We start from the raw sequence: 20,415 nt of genomic DNA, 5'->3' as shown, positions 1-20,415 counted from the left end.
TAGCTGACACAGGCAAACAGGAAGCTATCACCGGCGTCTGTAAGAAGTCCTGAGAGTGCCTTTATTCAGGAACCCTCCAATCAGGATCCAGACAAGGTAATCTCAGGTAATGCCGTGCAGCTTGCATGCTGCACGGCCAGCACACCAAAATATAATTAGAACAGACCCAGCAACGGGGAACGCGGCCGAACGTGGCGTCCCCGTTGCTAAGGTCAGAGCGGCTCCGTGCGCCCGGCGTCTAGCGTTGCCAGGGAGCCGGCGGCTGTACGCGCACGGCGTCCCTGGTTGCTAGGCGCCGGGCCGCACCGACGAGCGGACCCCGGCGCCTAACACCCTTAAGTTATTCTAGGCCTGAGCTAAAAAAAAATAAAACTATCAAGCCATGCAGAGCGACCAAAAAAATACTTTTAAACCTATTTAAACAGACAAGCAATCCAATCTGCATGTGCAGTTGGCACCAAATAGAAATAAAAACCAGATTTAAAAAGACAATAGCTTAATGTTCTTACCTTCTTCGGTTCCCGGATTCCACCAGCACTCCTACAACGTAGCGATGCAGACGCTTATCTAGTCAGCACTACTGTATCCCCAACCACCAACACGGATACCAAGGGATACTACCTTCCCCCTTTGCTGACAGATAAAGTCTGCTTGTGTTCGCTAGTGCGGATATGTGGAGGAAGGACGAGGCCCCAATTGATAAAGCTAAATATTTATCTTATAACATTCACTATATGCGGGTAAGAGACTCAGTACGCAATTGGCGTATGGGGTACCGTAAGGGTACGCACTTAGTGTAGCAGACATTTAGCCGTGGTCGAGACGCACATGCGGCGCGCTCGCTCACAGCTTAACACTTGGTGTCGAGCACGCTATAGGCGGCCAACTACCGTAATGCTACGCTACCAGCGTAGCGGACGCTCGTGACCACGAGGGGAACACGAGCGGCGCAGACGCTCACAGGATGACACTCAGTAAACCTTGTATGCAACACAATGAAAGGCTGAGCCTATACTGTAAACCTTGGTTTTGTAATGTGAGCACAATGCAATGCTAATTAACCTCTATTGTATGAAAGCCTCTTGAGCAATTGAGACGCTCTGAATACTCTCAGCAATGTAATAAACACACAATACCTTGCTAAGGTTCCAAAACCTTTACTAACAATATCTAGCTATGTAAAAAGGGGAAAACAGTTAACAGTTCATACACTACAGGCTAACATCAATATCTAAACATAATAACTACACATATACAATATACAACAGTTTAACAATAACAGAGAGAGAGAGATAGTATGGCAAATACAAACAGAGAATAAGTTGGTTACAGAGAAAGACTTACACACATGGGAATGAATCGCCTGCGCTATCTGGATATCCAGCTCCCAGTTAATCAGTGATGAAAACCGTTGTGGAGAGAAGACTCTTGTGTCCCCAAGCCTATTGCAAACTATATTTATTTACTAGCTCAAGACATACTACAATAGATACTGTGTGCCCTCTTTCCATTGGTTAGGGGGTGGGACATGTACTGCACCTGGGATCATTGGTTAGTTCAAGAAGTGGGCGATGGCTAGGACTAGTTAGTATTCTAAATTCCTCTTTGTCTTGTTATATTGAGGAAAGCTATTGTTTGGATCTTCCAAACAAACTCTGTCTCTGGGCTTTGTTTACCCCACCTTCAGTTGAGACAATTGACTACTCAGCACTCATTATTCTGGAGAGAAACCTGGTCCTATTCATAAACAAAGGTGTAAGCCCTCTTCATAGAATCTCAAAGCTTAGTGTAAATAAGGCTATTAGTTTTCAGTCTGTGGGAAAGAAGTGACTGAATTCCATTCACCCACCCTGCATTTATGTGTAATTTATTCGGAATGCAATTAATCTTATTTTTCTATTTCTGTACATAACCATGAGCAGGAACTATGCGAGTCCCTCCCAATTATCATAGGCACAACATCCCTTCAATACCCCACAGCTGGACACCATACACTACCCTCCAACCTTTGTCTGAGCCCTCCCAGCATGCAAAGAGGAATCTCTCAGGTCCAAGAGCCGTTTTAAACTTACCATACTTGCTGACATTATGAAGGGGAATATTAACTATAAAACGCATTATATTGGTTAAATATGTAGCGATCGAGTCGCTCGCTAGTCGCTCACAAACACCGCCGTAAATACCTATCTCCATGCGCAGGCGACGTCAGAGCGTCCCCTACGCAACCTGAGGGGATGCGTACGCACGGGGGAGTCGGTGCGCGAGCAGCGGGCACGTGCATTGGGGTTAGTACAAGGCATCATAGGTCGCTATATTTTTCGACTTTGACACCTCTGTGGAGACATTCACCAGCAGCAATTGCCTCCAGAAAGTACACGGGGACCTGAGATGGTGGATTCCAGTTGGGACGAATTAATCATCTGTGAGGAGGGGGATGTACACAGTGAAAGGGTTGAGGAATCGGAGGATGATGATGAGGTGGACATCTTGCCTCTGTAGAGCCAGTTTGTGCAAGGAGAGATTGATTGCTTCTTTTTTGGTGGGGGCCCAAACCAACCAGTCATTTCAGTCACAATCGTGTGGCAGACCCTGTCGCTGAAATGATGGGTTCGTTAAAGTGTGCATGTCCTGTTTATACAACATAAGGGTGGGTGGGAGGGCCCAAGGACAATTCCATCTTGCACCTCTTTTTTCTTTCATTTTTCTTTGCATCATGTGCTGTTTGGGGACAATTTTTTGGAAGTGCCATCCTGTCTTGATTGACACTGCAGTGCCACTCCTAGATGGGCCAGGTGTTTGTGTCGGCCACTTGTGTCGCTTAGCTTAGTCACACAGCCACCTTGGTGCGCCTCTTTTTTTCTTTGCATCATGTGCTGTTTGGGGACAATTTTTTGGAAGTGCCATCCTGTCTTGATTGACACTGCAGTGCCACTCCTAGATGGGCCAGGTGTTTGTGTCGGCCACTTGTGTCGCTTAGCTTAGTCAAACAGCCACCTTGGTGCGCCTCTTTTTTTCTTTGCATCATGTGCTGTTTGGGGACAATTTTTTGGAAGTGCCATCCTGTCTTGATTGACACTGCAGTGCCACTCCTAGATGGGCCGGGTGTTTGTGTCGGCCACTTGTGTCGCTTAGCTTAGTCAAACAGCCACCTTGGTGCGCCTCTTTTTTTCTTTGCATCATGTGCTGTTTGGGGACTATTTTTTAAATCGGCCATCCTGCCTGACACTGCAGTGCCACTCCTAGATGGGCCAGGTGTTTGTGTCGGCCACTTTGGTCGCTTAGCTTAGCCATCCAGCGACCTCGGTGCAAATTGTAGGACTAAAAATAATATTGTGAGGTGTGAGGTGTTCAGAATAGACTGGAAATGAGTGAAAATTATGGTTATTGAGGTTAATAATACTATGGGATCAAAATGACCCCCGAATTCTATGATTTAAGCTGTTTTTTTAGGGGTTTTTGAAAAAAACACCCGAATCCGACAAAAAAATTTCGGTTAGGTTTTGCCAAAACGCGTCCGAATCCAAAACACGGCCGCGGAACTGAATCCAAAACCAAAACACAAAACCCGAAAAATGTCCGGTGCACATCACTAGTTTATAGTGGGTCTACTGTCAGTCCTGACCATGGACTGTATACTCAATATAGTTTGTCTATTGCCAGCCCTGACCCTGTATAATATATTTGGTATAGCTTGGTTGTCACCAGCCATGAACTAGGATTGTTTATCAATAAAGTTTGTTTGCAGCTAACCCTGTTTTTGGATAATATTCTTGTACAGTTTACCTGCCAGCCCAGACCACCAACACAAATACTATACTATCTGCCCGCTGCCAGTTCTGTTGCTTGCCAATTGCTATCCAGTTCCTGATTCATCTAGTAATACATAGTACTTCTGCTTATTATCTGGTCGATTCCTAAACTTTGGTAATACCTAGGCGTGATTTGCCTTCACCAGCTGGAGTTGAACACCTGTGGAGCATCTGAGTATACGAATGCATGTTCAACTTTAAGGGAAATACAGCTTACTATGTATGTGAAAGCCTCAAGAAGCTTTATCATCTATCTCGTAGTATTGGGGTTCATTCTGACCCGATCGCACGCTGCAGTTTATCGCAGCAGTGCGATCAGGTCAGTACCGCGCATGCGCCGGCGCCGCAGTGTGCCGGAGCATGCCAGACGGGTGAAGGGAGGAAAGTTCAGGGGAAATTTGAGGAGAAATTACTTCACAGAAAGGGTAGTGGACAAGTGGAATAACTTCCCTTCAGAGGTGGTAGAGATCAAAATGTGCATCTTATTCGCATAAATAAAACAACTGAATGTGACAAAACAACTTTGCTAGATTGCATGGATCTATTTGATGTGCAACATTTCTATATCTGTGTGCGAATGAGTTTGACTCTGTATACGAAGTGCCACAATGCAACGGCCACGGCTTTTTCTTGCGCCAAGTTACGTTGTGCTTCATCTGCGACTTTGAATGTGTGTAAAACTTACCTCTGCAGTCAAAGGGGCCTATTTATTAACATTATTTTTGCTAAAATAATGTGAAAAAGGGTGTGTTTTCACACCCTTTTCACATTATTTTAGTATCACCTGAATGTATTAAAGAGCATTTGGAGCAGTTTTCATGAAAAACTGCTCCAAACCCTTTAATTCGCGTTTTTCTTAGTAACCCACATCGCATTCCCCATACTTACAATGGGAAATGTGATGAGGCCAAATTTACTAAAAAAAAATAAAAAAATGTGAAAAAATACCACAGTGTGCCCTGTGATATTCTCGCCAGCTCAGAGAAAGCTGAGCGGGGACCCAGCAGAGTGATCAGCTATGTGTGTCCAATGGACACACAAGCTGATCACAGTGTTAAAATAAAAAATAAAAAGTAAAAAAAAAAACATACTCACCTGTCCAGGGAGCCGGTGTCCGCTGCTCCGGTGAGCGCTGCCGGGCGCCGGGTCCAAATGTGACCCCGCTGCAGTAAAGTGATGCTGCAAAACCTGGGGTCACAGCGCAGAAGAAGGACCCGGCGCCCGGCAGCCTCCTGAAGCAGCGCGGACCGGCTTCCTGGACAGGTATGTATATTATCCTGCTGGGGGGTGTCCGCGGTACATGGGGGGTAGTCGCGACGGGGGGGTCGACTGGGCTGTGGCGGGTAGCGGCGATGTCGGCAGGGGGGGCGCATGCGCAGCAGGACATCGGGGTATTTTAAATACCGGATGATGCTGCAAAGAGGCATCGCAGGGACAGAGCTTGACCACAAGCTCTGTTCCTGCATGCGATAATTGATACATCCCTGCGATGTAGTCAATTATTGCAGTGCGAGTTTGGGCAATTTTATCACCTGTCATCCTCATCCTGGATGCGGATGGTGATAAATAGGCCCCAAAGTCTCAACCCAGAGTCTGTTGTACACTGAGTGGTGTTTCACTGCGTCTGCTATCCGAATAAGAAGCGATTCGGTTGCGCAGGGCATTGTGGGTCATATTGCGTATAGACACTAGGTGTATGAGGACACGTGTGCTCTTTGTATTAGTTACAGTTGTACACAGAGAGCAGCTGTGTGTTGTATATTGGGGGAACCGAAATAAACAAATACACTGTATACATACAAACTCTGTATGTGACTAAAAAGCATTGAAACAAGCCAAAAAGTAAAGGCGAATATTGCAGGACAGAACATACAAGTTGATAAATTACATTTACTATATCTGAAGATGAATGAAAATGCTTTAAAATGGTTAAATCCTTTAAAAGATAGATGGTCAAGTAACATTTTAAACAAAGCCTTTATGCTTTCAACATTTTATACATCTATTCCCCTTTCATGATTAAAATAAAATAAAAAAAACATTTTTTTCTGTTTTCCGCTGTTTCATGTTTCTTTATTCAAATACTGTATGTTCATCTCATTAACGTTGAATAGTTTTTTTTTCCTTTTGTAGTATTATATTGCTACTGCAATAATCTTTATATTAGTTTATCACAGGAAATTAAACATCTGCAAACATAATTGGAAACATTATTCTCTGCTGATAACTATTCAGATAGACTCTACGCATAATTACTTACTGAAACATCGCTATGACAACGCTCAAAGTCATTAATTATGTACTTGTCTTATTAGAATTAATTGATTAAATGAGGCTGCTGTTTGGATTAAAGGAAATACTTATCTTATTTTGATTTCCCAGACCTGGAAATGTTCAGCTGAGTAATAGTTGTTCTCCTCCACCCAGGTACCAACGCCTGAGATCCGAGCGCACAATTTATATTTTGATTTATCAGCCTACGGAATTGACGTCGTCAGCAGTGGTAAGGACACATCAGGCAAGCCTGGATTTCACCTGAAAATCTATGGGACATTTCGGAATCGATATATGGCTTTAGCGTGTAAAGCATCAGATGCCAAAGTGGTTAGATTTCTGAGATATACTCCCAATTCTTCAGTAAGTACAATCTGGCTCATGCTAGACAATGTAAAAAAAAAATTATAAATCTGAAGGCGATTTAGGATTTAATGTACAGGACGTTTATACTAGATAGAGGGCCTATTCAGTGATTGATGCAATGTCAATGTACGCTGATTATTTTGCCACTGCGCATGCTTAGAATTTTCACTCCACATGTGACCTAATCGTCTTGCAGCTGCAGTGAGGAACTATTCCCAACGTGAGTGATAAGTAGGGGGCATTTGTGGGAGGTAATGGGAGAGTGGTGATTCAAAGACTGGCAAGCCGTGACCATTTCAGGGGCATGTCATACCTTGCGACTCTATATTGAGATGCCTCTGAATCTCAATATAGAATCACCAAGTTACGACTGGGACTGCCTTGAGCTGACTCTTGTCAGTGGCAAATGCAGGATTTCTAGAGGAGGGTTTCCAAATGCAAAACATTGGGGCAAGTGTGGGAGTCTGTAGAAGTGGTAGGAGAACCCAGTAACGACCATGGACATTAATGTAAACACTGGTCTTTTTATACATCGGATACTGTATGGAATACAGTATTAATAGTTAACTCTATAAATGGTGTGTAGTGTAGGCTGTATCAAATGTATTTAAAAAATATAAATAAGTGGTCAGGAAAAGTTTAAACATACCATAAAAAATATTTATACACACATTATAGAACTTGCACTTTCTAAGCACACATTCTCCCACCTCATGGTAAGGCTCCTGTCTCTTCTTCTTGGTAGCTACTCTCTGGTACAGTGCACTGATTGAAGACTCAGATCCACACATACAGCATAGTTACATAGTCAGTGAGGTTAAAAAGAGGCAAAATGCCCATCGGGTTCAACCTGTATTCAGTGTTAATCTGTTTATATTATAATGCGCCTGCTGGAGTAATGGTCTAGTACCAATTGACACCTATGAATCTTACCCCTCCCAGATAATTTAATGTCAATATGTTAAATGCTATAGCCCTGGATACATTTTCCAGTTAGAAATTTGTCCAATATGTTTTTAAATGCATTTACAGAGTCCGCCATTATTACTTTCTCCGGCAGGGAGTTCCAAATCTTAATTGCCCTTACCGTGAAGAACCCTTTCCTACGTTGTGTACGGAATTTTCTCTCCTCTAGCCTCAGCGAGTGCCCACGCGTCCTATACAGAGTTCTTTTAATAAACAAATCCGCTGCTAGTTCCTTGTAATGACTCTTTACATATTTGAAGATATTAATAATGTCTCCTCTTAGTCGCCTCTTTTCTAGTGTATACATATTTAACCTAGTAAGCCTTTCCTCGTACTCCAGTGTATCTAACCCTTTAATCAATTTAGTAGCTCTTCTTTGAACTCTTTCTAGTTCCCCAATATCGTTTATATAATACGGTGCCCAGAACTGAACACAATATTCCAGGTGCGGACGTACCAATGATTTGTACAGTGGCAGGATTAAATCCTCGTCCCTTGTCTCAATGCCCAGTTTAATGCACGCAAGCACTTTACTTGCCTTCTTTGCTGCAATTTGACATTGTGTACTGGTATTAAGCCTATTATCTATGAGCACCCCAAAATCTTTTTCCACCATAGTTACCCCTATATTTTCCCCATCTAGAGTGTAGGATGCAAGTGTGTTTTTTTGTCCCAAAATGCATAACTTTGCATTTTTCTATATTGAACCTCATTCTCCATTTAGACGCCCAGGTTTGAAGTTTAAATAAGTCATTCTGTAGAGACTCCAAATCACCTTCTGAATTAACTACCTTACACAGTTTAGTATCATCTGCAAAGATTGACATTGTTTTTTCATGGCCTATTCCTAGATCATTGATAAATATAGAGAACAGCAGTGGGCCAAGAACGGACCCTTGTGGTATTCCGCTGACTACTGGTGCCCAGCTGGAGAACATCCGATTGACCACTACTCGTTGAACTCTTTTATCCAGCCAATAACTTATCCATCTACAAATAGTATATCCTAGGCCAAGTTCCCTTAATTTGTTGATCAGTCTCCTATGAGGCACTCTATCGAAGGATTTAGCAAAATCTAAATACACCACGTCCATTGCTTTTCCCTGATCAAGATTCTCACTCACTTCCTCGTAGAAGCTAATTAAGTTGGTTTGACATGATCTGTCCCTTACAAACCCATGCTGACTTTTGCTAATACATTTAGTAGCCTGTAGGTGCTCCTCTATGCAATTCCTCAAAATGCCTTCCAAAATTTTACCCACTATAGAGGTTAAACTAACTGGTCTATAGTTTCCAGGATTACTTTTTGCTCCCTTTTTAAATAAAGGCACTACCTCAGCTATGCGCCAATCCTTTGGTACCATGCCTGATCTAATTGAACTATGTAAAATCAAGTAATGGGGTTTTGCTAACTGTGACCTAAGCTCCTAATAACCCTTGGATGAAAACTGTCTGGGCCTGGTGATTTATTAATCCTTACCTTGCTTAGTCTCTCCAGGACTACTTCCTCACTTAAACAAGCATCAAGCCACGAGTCATTACCTTCCCTGTCACTATGCACTACTGTCTCTGGCTCATCCTTCCTGGTGAATACTGAGGGAAAAAAGTTGTTCAATATTTCCGCTTTTAATTTGTCACCATTTATCAAAGCTCACAATTCATCTTTTAATGGGCCTACGTTCTCCTTCTTTAACATTTCACTGTTTATATATTTACAAAACTTTTTAGGATTGGTTTTACTCTCTATAGCGATTTGCTTTTCGTTTACAATTTTAGCTGCTCTTACAACTTTTTTGCATCTTTTATTGCATTCCTTGTAATACCGGAATGAATCCTCCTCTCCATTAGATTTAAATGTTTTGAAAGCACACCTCTTATTAGCCATTGCTTCCTTGACCTCCTTATTAAGCCACATTGGTCTGTGCAAGGGTGTAGCTACCACAGGTGCAGGGGATGCAGCTGCTATGGGGCCCGAGGTGCCGGTGGGGCCTTACCACTCCCCTGCACCCAGTCAGGCTGCTGCATCTGGTTTTTTTTTGTATTTTGTATTATTTGCCGGGTAGGGTGTATGTGCTGAGCAGTGACTGTGAGCATAGGTGGATGTATGTGCTGGATAGTGACTGGGCATGGGGGCGGTGTATGTGCTGGGCAGTGACTGGCCATTGTGGGGGTATATGTGCTGGGCAGTGACTGTGTGCATGGGGTGGTGTCTGTGCTGGGCAATGACTGTGGGTATGGGGGGGTGTAAGTGCTGTATAGTGACTGGGTATGGGGGCGGTGTATGCTGGGCAGTGACTGGGAATGGGGGGGTTTATGTGCTGGATAGTGACTGGCATGGGGGGGTGTATGTGCTGGGCAGTGACTGAGCATGAGTGTGGTGTATGTGCTGGGCAGTGACTGGGCATGGGGGGTTTATATGTTCCGGGCAGTGACTAGGCATGGGGGAGGCAGTAACCGGGCATGTGGGGAGTATGTGCTGGGCAGTGACTAGGCATGGGGGGGTGTATGCACTGGGCAGTGACTGGGCATGGAGGGTGTATATGCCGGGCAGTGACTATGGGCATGGGGGGGGTGTATGTGCTGGGCAGTGACGGTGGACTGCCCCCCCCACACACACACACACACACACACACACACATACACACAGCGATTGCGTCCTCAACCCGAAAGTCCTTCTATCGCAAAGGACAGCTGTTAGCGGGCAACTGTTTTCAAGCATATTGTATGCCATTAATAAATGCTGTTATGCTTGCGCTGAGTGACAGAATGCATCACATGCCAAATGCGATGTGTCAAGAATCCCACCCACAATGCGTTTGCTTGGTAAAATCATGGCCACATCAGGCAAACAAGACATTAGTTCTTTGGCAGGCTTATTTCATGTCATGATGTCTTTCATGTGCCTTAGGAGCCTCACAGTATAATTACCACCAGTAGGCAGCCAGGAAACACTGAGTAAATCAGTATTTTCAATATTAGGACATTCGTTCCCTGGCTTTGCAGCCACTTGTTGTGTTCCAGTCGCTTTAATTATAATTTGTATAATCGGACAGGGACAGTAAATGTATAATCAGTGTGACCTTACACACTGAACAAGCTAATTTAAGCTGAAGTAAAAATAAAATCCCTATTTTTAGCTGACACTTTCAGAAAACAGGTACCTACATACAGTCCTACCACAGAAAACTGGCAGGGAATTTTCAATTGACAAAGTATTTGTGCCAAACCGTCACTCATTCAACGTTTGTGATCAGCAGCTAAATTATTTCATGATCATTGTAACTCTTGCGTGAATGAGCTGACAGGCTGTTCGGCCATTATACCAATTCCTACATGAGAGTGGCACCGCAGTACGGTCCAGTCAGATCTGTCCATGTACTGTACCAAATACCTCTTCATAATGCAGGAAATTAGGCCTTTTCCATTGTTTCAAACAGATGAAGCACAGTTTAAATGACTAATATTTGGCTGACCATACTATACTAGACCCAATCACACACCCTCTTGTGTTGAGTGTCACATGGGTAGAGGCAGCCAGCTTTGTTGGCACTAGGCTGCCAAATGAGTATAAATGGGTCTATTCATGAGGCAGTGATAAAAGTGGAGAAGTGAGCCAGTGGAGAAGTTGCCCATGGCAACCAATCAGCATTGAAGTAACATTTATAATTTGCATACTGTAAAATTAAACAGAGCAGCTAATTGGTTGCCATGTGCAATTTCTCCACTGGCTCACTTCTCCACACTTTTCACTTCTTCATGAATAGACCCCAAAGTGTTTACCTTGTTACAATGCATGGGCAGATGAGCTGTTAGAACTGCTTCAGTGCTTCCCAATAAAGTAAAATATGCATGCCACACTAGGCAGGGGCGTTTTAAGAGAGAAGGAGACCCACATGCAGCCTCCGTCGCGGGCCCCCTCCTCTCCGGCAGCAGTAGACTCTGGCATAATGCCAGAGTCTACTGCGCATGCGCAGGTCTCCGGGAACATGGCGGCCGCGCCTTGTTCCCGGGAACACCTTTAGTGCGCATGTGCAAATCACTCAGAAATGGCCGCAGTGGCCATTTTTCGAGTGATTTGTGCCCACACAGCAGTGACACCGTCGCGGACTCCGGAGGGGTAAGTATAATGTATGGGTGCAGTGTGTTCGGTGTGGGCCCCCCTGGACCTAGGGGCCCACGTGCACCACACACACTGCACCCATTATAGAAACGCCAATGCACTATACCGAATAACTCAGATTACGTTTATCTCATAGTTTGTTGAGGTTTTACTTCAATTCTGAAATGCCCAAAAATTTCAGTAATAATCTCAGTGCTGAGAGGAGGAAAAAAAACATTGGGGTAAATTCACTAAGATTCGTATTTCACCTGTGTTGACAGAGATCCAACTCCATCTTCAGGTGGCTTTGGTTCCTGAAGTGTCGCTGCTTCCTATGTGAAGGAACGCCATTGTCGGATCCCTCCACTGCCTCCACACTGTTTGCTCTGCAGACGTGCTCATGTGTGTACTGATTCAGAGCAGGACAGTAAAAGCTCAGCAGCTGCATCTTTGGACGCAGTTGCTGTACGAAAATATGCTAATGCAGCAGGAGGTGTCTGAAGGCAAAAAGCGCCTACTGCCGGCACTGTAAATCCGAGTGCTGCATCTGAAGATGCTGCATGGGATCACCACAGCAACCATGGGTCGCAGCATCAGCTGTCTGAGTAATCCTAAGGGTACTCAGCATGGCTGCCTCATCTCTGTTACCAAGACCAGTAAATCTGCGTTGGGAGCCATAGACACCGGCCTCGGCACATCCAGAAAATGAAAGCAACACTCCTTTGTTTTGAGAAACAGCCTCTGTCTTCGCCCCTACCCCTACCCCAGTTGGCTGAATGTCAGTCATGCTGTGGCTAAGGGAGTACCGTGAGTAATCTTGTAGAATGAAACCAACCATTGGAGATCTCTGCACACCATCGGGTCTGTGTACATCTCTGTATCCGCCCCTCAGGTCACACGTGCTCAGTACAGATTACCAACCACCGGAGATCTGGGCACACCATAGGGCATGGGTCTTCAACCTGTTGCCCTCCAGGCGCTGTGGAACTACACATCCCTACATGCCCTGCCTCAGTTTTGGCATGCCTTAATAGCAAAACTATGTCAGTGCATGCTGGGATGTGTAGTTCCACAGCAGCTGGAGGGCTGCAGGTTGAAGACTCCTGCCATAGGGTTTGTGTACATCTCTGTATCCGCCCCTCAGGTCACACATGCGCAGTGCACATCACCAACTATCGGAGATCTAGGCACACCATTGGGTCTGTGTGTTTCTCTGTATCTACCCCTCAGATCACACATGCGCAGTTGGCTGGATTGGAAGAGATAAATAACTTTTGTAGCAGTATTAGGGATCAGATCAACCGTATCAGATCAATATTGAATTGCTCCAATATGTAAGTATCCACTGCCGCAACTTGCACAGGACATGTGCTCGATGTTGCATATGCAGGCCGCGATGCCTGAGCAGTTTGTTAAAAACCATGAGCATTGGGAATGGCGTGTAACTCTGAATCAGTTTTCAGAGTATTCTAAAACTTAGAGAATGGGCTTTGCCAGAGCCGTAACTAGGTGTGTGCCGATGGTGCCTTGCCCACAGCGCAAATGCACTGAGGGTGCACCATCGAGCATCACACCCGCACGGCCGCAGATTCACTGTTTTAGGCAGCGCCACCTGCGTCCCGCTGAAGCTGCTGCCGCCCACACGACTGTGTCCTGCTGCTGAAGCCGCCACCCGCCCTCCCACCCACCTGTGTCCCGGTGAAGCCGCCGCCCGCCCGCCTGTGTCCAGCTTAAGCCGCCACTGCTGCTAAGGTCCCGGCAGCGCTGCGGCTGAGTTCTCTGCCTGTGAAGTGGACAGGATGAGTCAGGAGCCGGAAACAGCACGTAAGTGCCTACACAGACACTACACTATACTACACTATACTACAGTACACTACACTATATTACACTACACTTCACTACACTATATTACACTACAATTCACTACAGTACACTACACTACAGTATATTACACTACACTTCACTACAGTACACTACACTACACCACAGTACACTCACTACACTACACTACAGGGTAGGGGGGGATGTAAGGGGGAATCTGCCTGCCGTACTGTGCTAAAGGGGCACTCTGCCTGCCATAATGTGTAAAAGGGGGACCTGTCCTGCCGTAACGTGTAAAAGGTGGACTCTGCGTGCCGTAACGTGTAAAAGGTGGACTCTGTCTGCTGTAATGTGTAAAAGGGGACGCTGTCTGCCGTTACGTGTAAAAGGTGGACGCTGTCTGCCGTAATGTGTAAAAAGGGGATGCTGTCTGCCGTAATGTGTAAAGAGGGGACGCTGTCTGCCATAATGTGTAAAAAGGGGACGCTGTCTGCCGTAATGTGTAAGAAGGGGACTGTCTGCCGTAAGACTAAGCAAAATTAAGGTTAATAAATCACCTGGTCCCGATGGACTTCACCCGAGGGTTCTTATGGAGCTTAGTCCACAACTAGCACGACCCCTATACTTGATTTTCAGTAGTTCAATTAGATCAGGCATGGTACCGAAGGATTGGCGTATAGCTGAGGTAGTGCCGTTATTTAAAAAGGGATCCAAAAATCTTCTGAGTAACTACAGACCAGTTAGTTTGATGTCTATAGTGAGTAAAATATTGGAAGGAATTCTAAGGGACAGCATACAGGAGTATCTACAGACCACTAGGATTATTAGCAAGAACCAGCATGGGTTTGTGAGGGACAGGTCATGTCAGACTAACTTAATGAATAAACTTGATCAGGGAAAAGCAGTGGATGTGGTCTTCCTAGATTTTGCAAAAGCATTCGATACAGTGCCTCACAGGAGACTGATCATCAAATTTAAGGAGCTTGGCCTAGAAAAAACTATTTGCACATGGATAAGCAACTGGTTGGATAGCAGGGTAGAGCGAGTAGTGGTCACCGGGAAGTACTCAACCTGGTCCCCAGTAGTCAGCGGTATACCACAAGGGTCCGTACTCATTCCACTACTGTTCAACATATTTATCAATGACCTAGAAATAGGCCTGGAAAGCACAGTGTCAATCTTTGCAGATGATACTAAACTGTGTAAGGTAATTAACTCGGAATTGGATGTGGAGTCCTTACAGAATGATCTATCTAAACTTGAACTCTGGGCGTCTAAATGGAAAATGAGGTTCAATACGGACAAATGCAAGGTTATGCATTTTAAGACTAAAAACAAACTTGCAGCCTACATACTAAATGGGGAATGGGGAACGGCTAGGTAAAACAGATTTGGAAAAGGATTTGGGGGTACTCATTGATAATAAGCTTAATAACCATATACAATGCCAAAGCGCAGTAAAGAAGGCAAGTAAGGTGCTGGCGTGCATAAAACGGGGAATTGAGTCAAGGGACTCGGATGTAATCCTGCCGCTGTATAAAGCATTGGTACGTCCACACCTGGAATATTGCTACTAAACTGATTAATGGTCTAGAGGGACTGGATTATGAGGAAAGGCTTAATAGGTTGAGTATGTATACACTAGAAAAGAGGTGTCTAAGAGGGGGTATTATTAATATCTTCAAATATGTAAAGGGGCATTACAAAGAGTTATCAGAGGAATTATTTATTAAAAGAACACAGTTTAGGACACGTGGGCACTCGCTGCGGCTGGAGGAGAGAAAGTTCCGAACGGAACGGAAGAAAGGGTTCTTCACTGTTAGGGCAATTAGGATGTGGAATTCCCTGCCAGGAAATGTGGTAATGGAGGACTCTGTAAATGGATTTAAAAAGGAATGGATATATTTCTGAATGAAAATGATATCCAGGGTTATAATATTTAAAATATCAAAATGGTTAATCCGGGGGTTATATGAGTTATAGTAGTTAACTAGTCATAAAACATTACTCAGCGGGTATGTAGATTCATCACAACTTAATACAGGTTGAACACGAAGGGCAAATTGCCTCTTTTCAACCTCAATTACTATGTTACTATGTAATGTGTAAAAAGGGGACGCTGTCTGCCGTAATGTGTAAAAAAGGGATGCTGTCTGCCGTAATGTGTAAAAAGGGGACTCTGCTGTAATGTGTAAGAAAGGGGACTCTGTCTGCAATAATGTGTAAAAAAGGGGACGCTGTTTGACGTAATGTGTAAAAAGGGGACGCTGTCCGCCGTAATGTGTAAAAAGGAGGCGCTGTCTGCCGTAATGTGTAAAAAGGGGACGCTGTCTGCCGTAATGTGTAAAAAGGGGACGCTGTCTGCCGTAATGTGTAAAAAGGGGACGCTGTCTGCCGTAATGTGTAAAAAGAGGACGCTGTCTGCCGTAATGTATAAAAAGGGGACGCTGTTTGCCGTAATGTGTAAAAAGGGGCTCTACCTGGTGTAGTGGCGCTACTGTGCGGCGTAATTTGAATAATGGAGACTACTGTGCACCATTATATGAATTGGTATTATTTTGTAACCACACCCCTTTCCCGCGAAGCCACGCCCCTATATTTTTTGTACGCGCCTAGGCGCGCACTGCCGCCGGTTTACGTTAAGGGGGGGCGCCGATGCCGTTTCTTGCACACAGCGCTAAAATGTCTAGTTACGGCACTGGGCTTTGCTACATTCTTATATATTGTTATTCATATGTTGGGTGTAATGCACCTCTTACCCCTTGTAATCTTCCATTTATCCCGAGGCCCATTTACTATAGAACAGATGCCCTTTCCTTGCTTTTGCCTAGACGGATTCTACCCTAGAAGTTGCTTGCTGTGTTATTTCACTTGTTTGATGCTTTTCCGGCATTGAGTTTTTACCTGGATTTCAGTCCCCATCCCCATCAATATCTCTTGAGTGACCTCAAAAGCTCCAGAAGAAGAGATCTGTTTCTGCTCTATACAACTGTCACGATTAACATGTTTGTGCAGTTAGTTTATAAATTTTACTTGATTTGCGAGTTACGTTAGCAGAGTTCTCCGGTACTTGTTGCCTGGAGAGCGTGATATATTGTTGCCTTCCAGAGATATCATCTGGGAGATATAATTTGCAAACATCTGCATGATCTACCGCAGACTATCCGCTTCACTCTTGGCTGTACTTTTATAAATCTGGAAACAGAGATGGACATAGATAAAAGTAAAATGACCTTATCAAGTTCATCTTAATATAATAAATTAATTTACTGCATGAAATGACTTCAACAGGTCTTTTATTTACCATGCAGGACCGATGTAAGACATCACTAGCAAGGGCCTTACTGCCGAATGCAGCATGGACCCCGCCGTTGCTCAGTCACTGCTGGCATCAGGTCCTGTCGCCCGCAATGTCATGCAGGGTACACATCGCTAAGTGTGTACCTGGCTTAAGAACATACCTTCCTGCATGACCCATTATGCCACTGATCCATGTAAGCAGAGGCGTAACTAGGGTTTTCGGAGCCCATGGCAAGATGAAGAGTGCCCCCCCCCCAAAAAAAAAAAAAAAACAGCAACAACCCACCATACACCAGAAGGGGCGTGGTCACATACCAGAAGGGGCTTGGCCACTGAAAATGGGGCACGCCAACATGACTATCACCTACCCCCTGTGTCACCTCTCAGCACACTATCACCTCCCCCTTGTGTCGTCTCTCAGCACACTATCACCTCCCCCTTGTGTCGTCTCTCAGCACACTATCACCTCCCCCTTGTGTCGTCTCTCAGCACACTATCACCTCCCCCTTGTGTCGTCTCTCAGCACACTATCACCTCCCCCTTGTGTCGTCTCTCAGCACACTATCACCTCCCCCTTGTGTCGTCTCTCAGCACACTATCAACTACCCCTTGTGTCGTCTCTCAGCACACGATCACCTACCCCTTGTGTCATCTCTCAGCACACTATCACCTCCCCCTTGTGTCATCTCTCAGCACACTATCACCTCCCCCTTGTGTCGTCTCTCAGCACACTATCACCTCCCCCTTCTGTCGTCTCTCAGCACACTATCACCTCCCCCTTGTGTCATCTCTCAGCACACTATCACCTTCCCCTTGTGTCGTCTCTCAGCGCACTATCACCTCCCCCTTCTGTCATCTCTCAGCACACTATCACCTCCCCCTTATGTCATCTCTCAGCACACTATCACCTCCCCCTTGTGTCGTCTCTCAGCACACTATCACCTCCCCCTTCTGTCATCTCTCAGCATACCTTCATTCAATTTTTGCACATTACGGCAGTAGAGTTCCCTATTTACACAGTACACAGGCAGAGTCCCCTTTTTACACAGTACGCAGGTAGAGTCCCCTTTTTACACAGTACATATTACCCCACAGTGCCAGATACATATTACCCCACAGTGCCAGATACACATTACCTCACAGTGCCAGATACACATTGCCCCACAGTGCCAGATACACATTGCCCCACAGTGCCAGATACATATTACCCCACAGTGCCAGATACATATTACCCCACAGTGCCAGATACACATTGCCCCACAGTGCCAGATACATATTACCCCACAGTGCCAGATACATATTACCCCACAATGCCAGATACACATTACCTCACAGTGCCAGATACACATTGCCCCACAGTGCCAGATACATATTACCCCTTCCCCCCCCCGCGCTTTCCCACCGCGCACCGCTGCTATCTGCTATGTGAGGGGAGAAGAGCGCAGCGCCTCTCCTGCCCCTCCATGCACCATGAAGTTCGGTCTCTGGTCGCGGGTATCTTGGCGCCGGTTTGTTAGCCAATCAGGAGCCGGTCCGCGAGCTCTGATTGGCTAAGAAACCAAACCAATGAGATTCGCCCCGCTGCTATGTGAGGGGCAGGAGAGGCGCTGCGCTCTCCTCCCCTCACATAGCAGCGGGATGGGCGACGGCCCGGGTGCAGAGCAACAGTAGCGGGGGCAAGTGGGCATGATGCCCTGGCCGGCGGCGGTGTCCCCCTCTGCTGGGCCTGCCAAGACCCCCCTTAGTTACGCCTCTGCATGTCAGGATGACAGATAGGCGCAATTTACTTAATTTTATATTTTTCTCAAAATGTATCAACAAAAAAACTTTTATCCTAGGGGAGCCATGAACAAAATGCTGATACTCTAGGACGCTGTGATGCAGGGAAGTTTGGGAAGCACTGATTTAATCTTATTTTACGGCTCTGGTTAGTAATACACTATGAAAAAAACATATATATATTCACACACACACATACAGTATATATCATACCTCCCAACTGTCCCGATTTTCACGGGACAGTCCAGTTTTTTGGGGACTGTCCCACCCGCGGGCTGTGCGCTTGCGCAAAGTGTCTATTCAGTGGAGCCAGGAGGAGAGGGGATATGCCAGCAGCTCACAGAGCACTGGACACGCCCCCTCAGTGACGAAACCAGGGGCGTGTCTCGCAATTGCGGGCCCTCCTGCGAAGCCACGCCCCCTTTCCTGTTGGTCACCCCCCCTTTTTGGCTGGGCGCGTGCAGATGTCCCTCCTTCCCTGGCCATCAAGTTGGGAGGTATGAGATATATATATATATATGTATATGTATTCATACACACACATACTCCTCTGTTAATACTCCCCTGACACTCCTATTGGATTTTTTTGCATTTTCAATCAGCCTTTTCAGAGCAGCTGGACTGCAGGCAATCATCCTGACTCTTTTTGCCTCTATCTTATTATGTTAGCCAGGCTGAGACTAGGAATTTTTTCACCCTTGGCGAGGCAGTAATTTTGTGGCACCCCCCAAGTATTTTGTGCCAAGTGATCCTGGTCCCTCTATGCCTGCGCCCTGCTGATTAATCCAGCAGCGCATGTCCGGTCCGGTCACAATCACCAGACCGGACATATTCAGTAAAGTCTAACGAAGCCTTTATAAGTGGATTTGTCACCCTCAAACCAACACCCATAAAAAAATATATATACATTTATCTGTGCACTGTGCAGAGGCGGATTGACTATAGGGTTTACAGGGAAGATTCCCGGTGGGCCGACGCACCCGTGGGGCCTGTTTTGTTTGAGGACATGTGGTCCTTTTTATAGACATAATGAATAAGATGCAAAATAATTTGCATATATGAAAATGACTTTGCCACTTAGCCTGTGATTGCAGATGATCTAGTGTATGCTCTGTCTGCCTGCTTGGCTGACATATAAGATTGAGTGAATAGTGATTGGGATACAGTTGATAATAAGCAAGAAAATATATATTTCTAAAGAATTATATAGTTTCCTAAATTCTGAAGGTGTATCATATAATGTGCTTGTAATATTTAATTTTATTTCTTTTTAACTTCCCCCTTGATGCTGGACATGCCCACTATCTAGAAAGTCTTGGGGGGAGGGTGCTGCTGCCATGGCCCATGGCTAGACCTTACACCTCTGGTGCTGCCCATGTGGGGCCACTAGTATAAATTTTTCCAGGGCCGCTTTTTGTTCCCAATCCGCCCCTGGCACTGTGTGTTGGAAAGGAATCTTTATAACTACTCCTTCAGTTTCCTTCAAAATACTATGAAGATGCAGTTCTGATCGTGAAGCCGGGAATTTCCCCCCTGAAATTTGGGGTGGTTAGGAGGTTGCTCTTGTGGGATTCTATTGGTGGCATCGGAGTAAGTATATTGCCAGCAGAAATTGAATTCTGGCATATTTCCTCGGTGCAGCAGGAATACTGTACCCATTGTGTCTCTGAATGTGTACATATCCGCCAGTCACCACAACAGGGTAAATGAAGGTGGGTTGTCTCTTACAACACACTACTATCTGAACACCCTGAAGGGCTGCAATGGAAATCTACTGCTGAATGCAGCATGACAGGATGAGCGCGTGTGAATATATATGGATCTATCACAAGAATGAGGCATTGCTCCATATTTTTGACAAAACGTGTTACAGACAGTAGCTGTAAACCAGCATCAAGGTGTGAGTTACTATATCCACCTTATGAAAATTATACATGGAGTTTTCTGCTCTACATAATTATCTGCTGGAGCGGGTTCCACCAGAATCCTTCCCGGCAATGT

The 20,415-nt window shown here is 45.3% G+C and overlaps 1 protein-coding gene across 5 annotated transcripts in view; it reads left to right on the top strand.

The window, feature by feature from the left end:
- LOC134969438 (uncharacterized) overlaps positions 1-20,415 on the top strand; it is a 191,348-nt gene that overhangs the window by 156,407 nt on the left and 14,526 nt on the right. For 4 of the 5 annotated variants that reach the window (XM_063945389.1, XM_063945390.1, XM_063945392.1 and 1 more), the window contains exon 3: positions 6,237-6,446. In XM_063945389.1, coding sequence (XP_063801459.1) covers positions 6,237-6,446 — 210 coding nt within the window. The remainder of the gene's footprint in view (positions 1-6,236; positions 6,447-20,415) is intronic. The other variant, XM_063945393.1, reaches the window with a different exon arrangement.

Source organism: Pseudophryne corroboree, chromosome 11 (genome assembly GCF_028390025.1).
Source record: "Pseudophryne corroboree isolate aPseCor3 chromosome 11, aPseCor3.hap2, whole genome shotgun sequence".
NCBI lineage: Eukaryota > Metazoa > Chordata > Amphibia > Anura > Myobatrachidae > Pseudophryne > Pseudophryne corroboree.
Note: the sequence above shows the minus strand (reverse complement) of the source record. Positions and strands in the feature narration are given on the sequence as shown.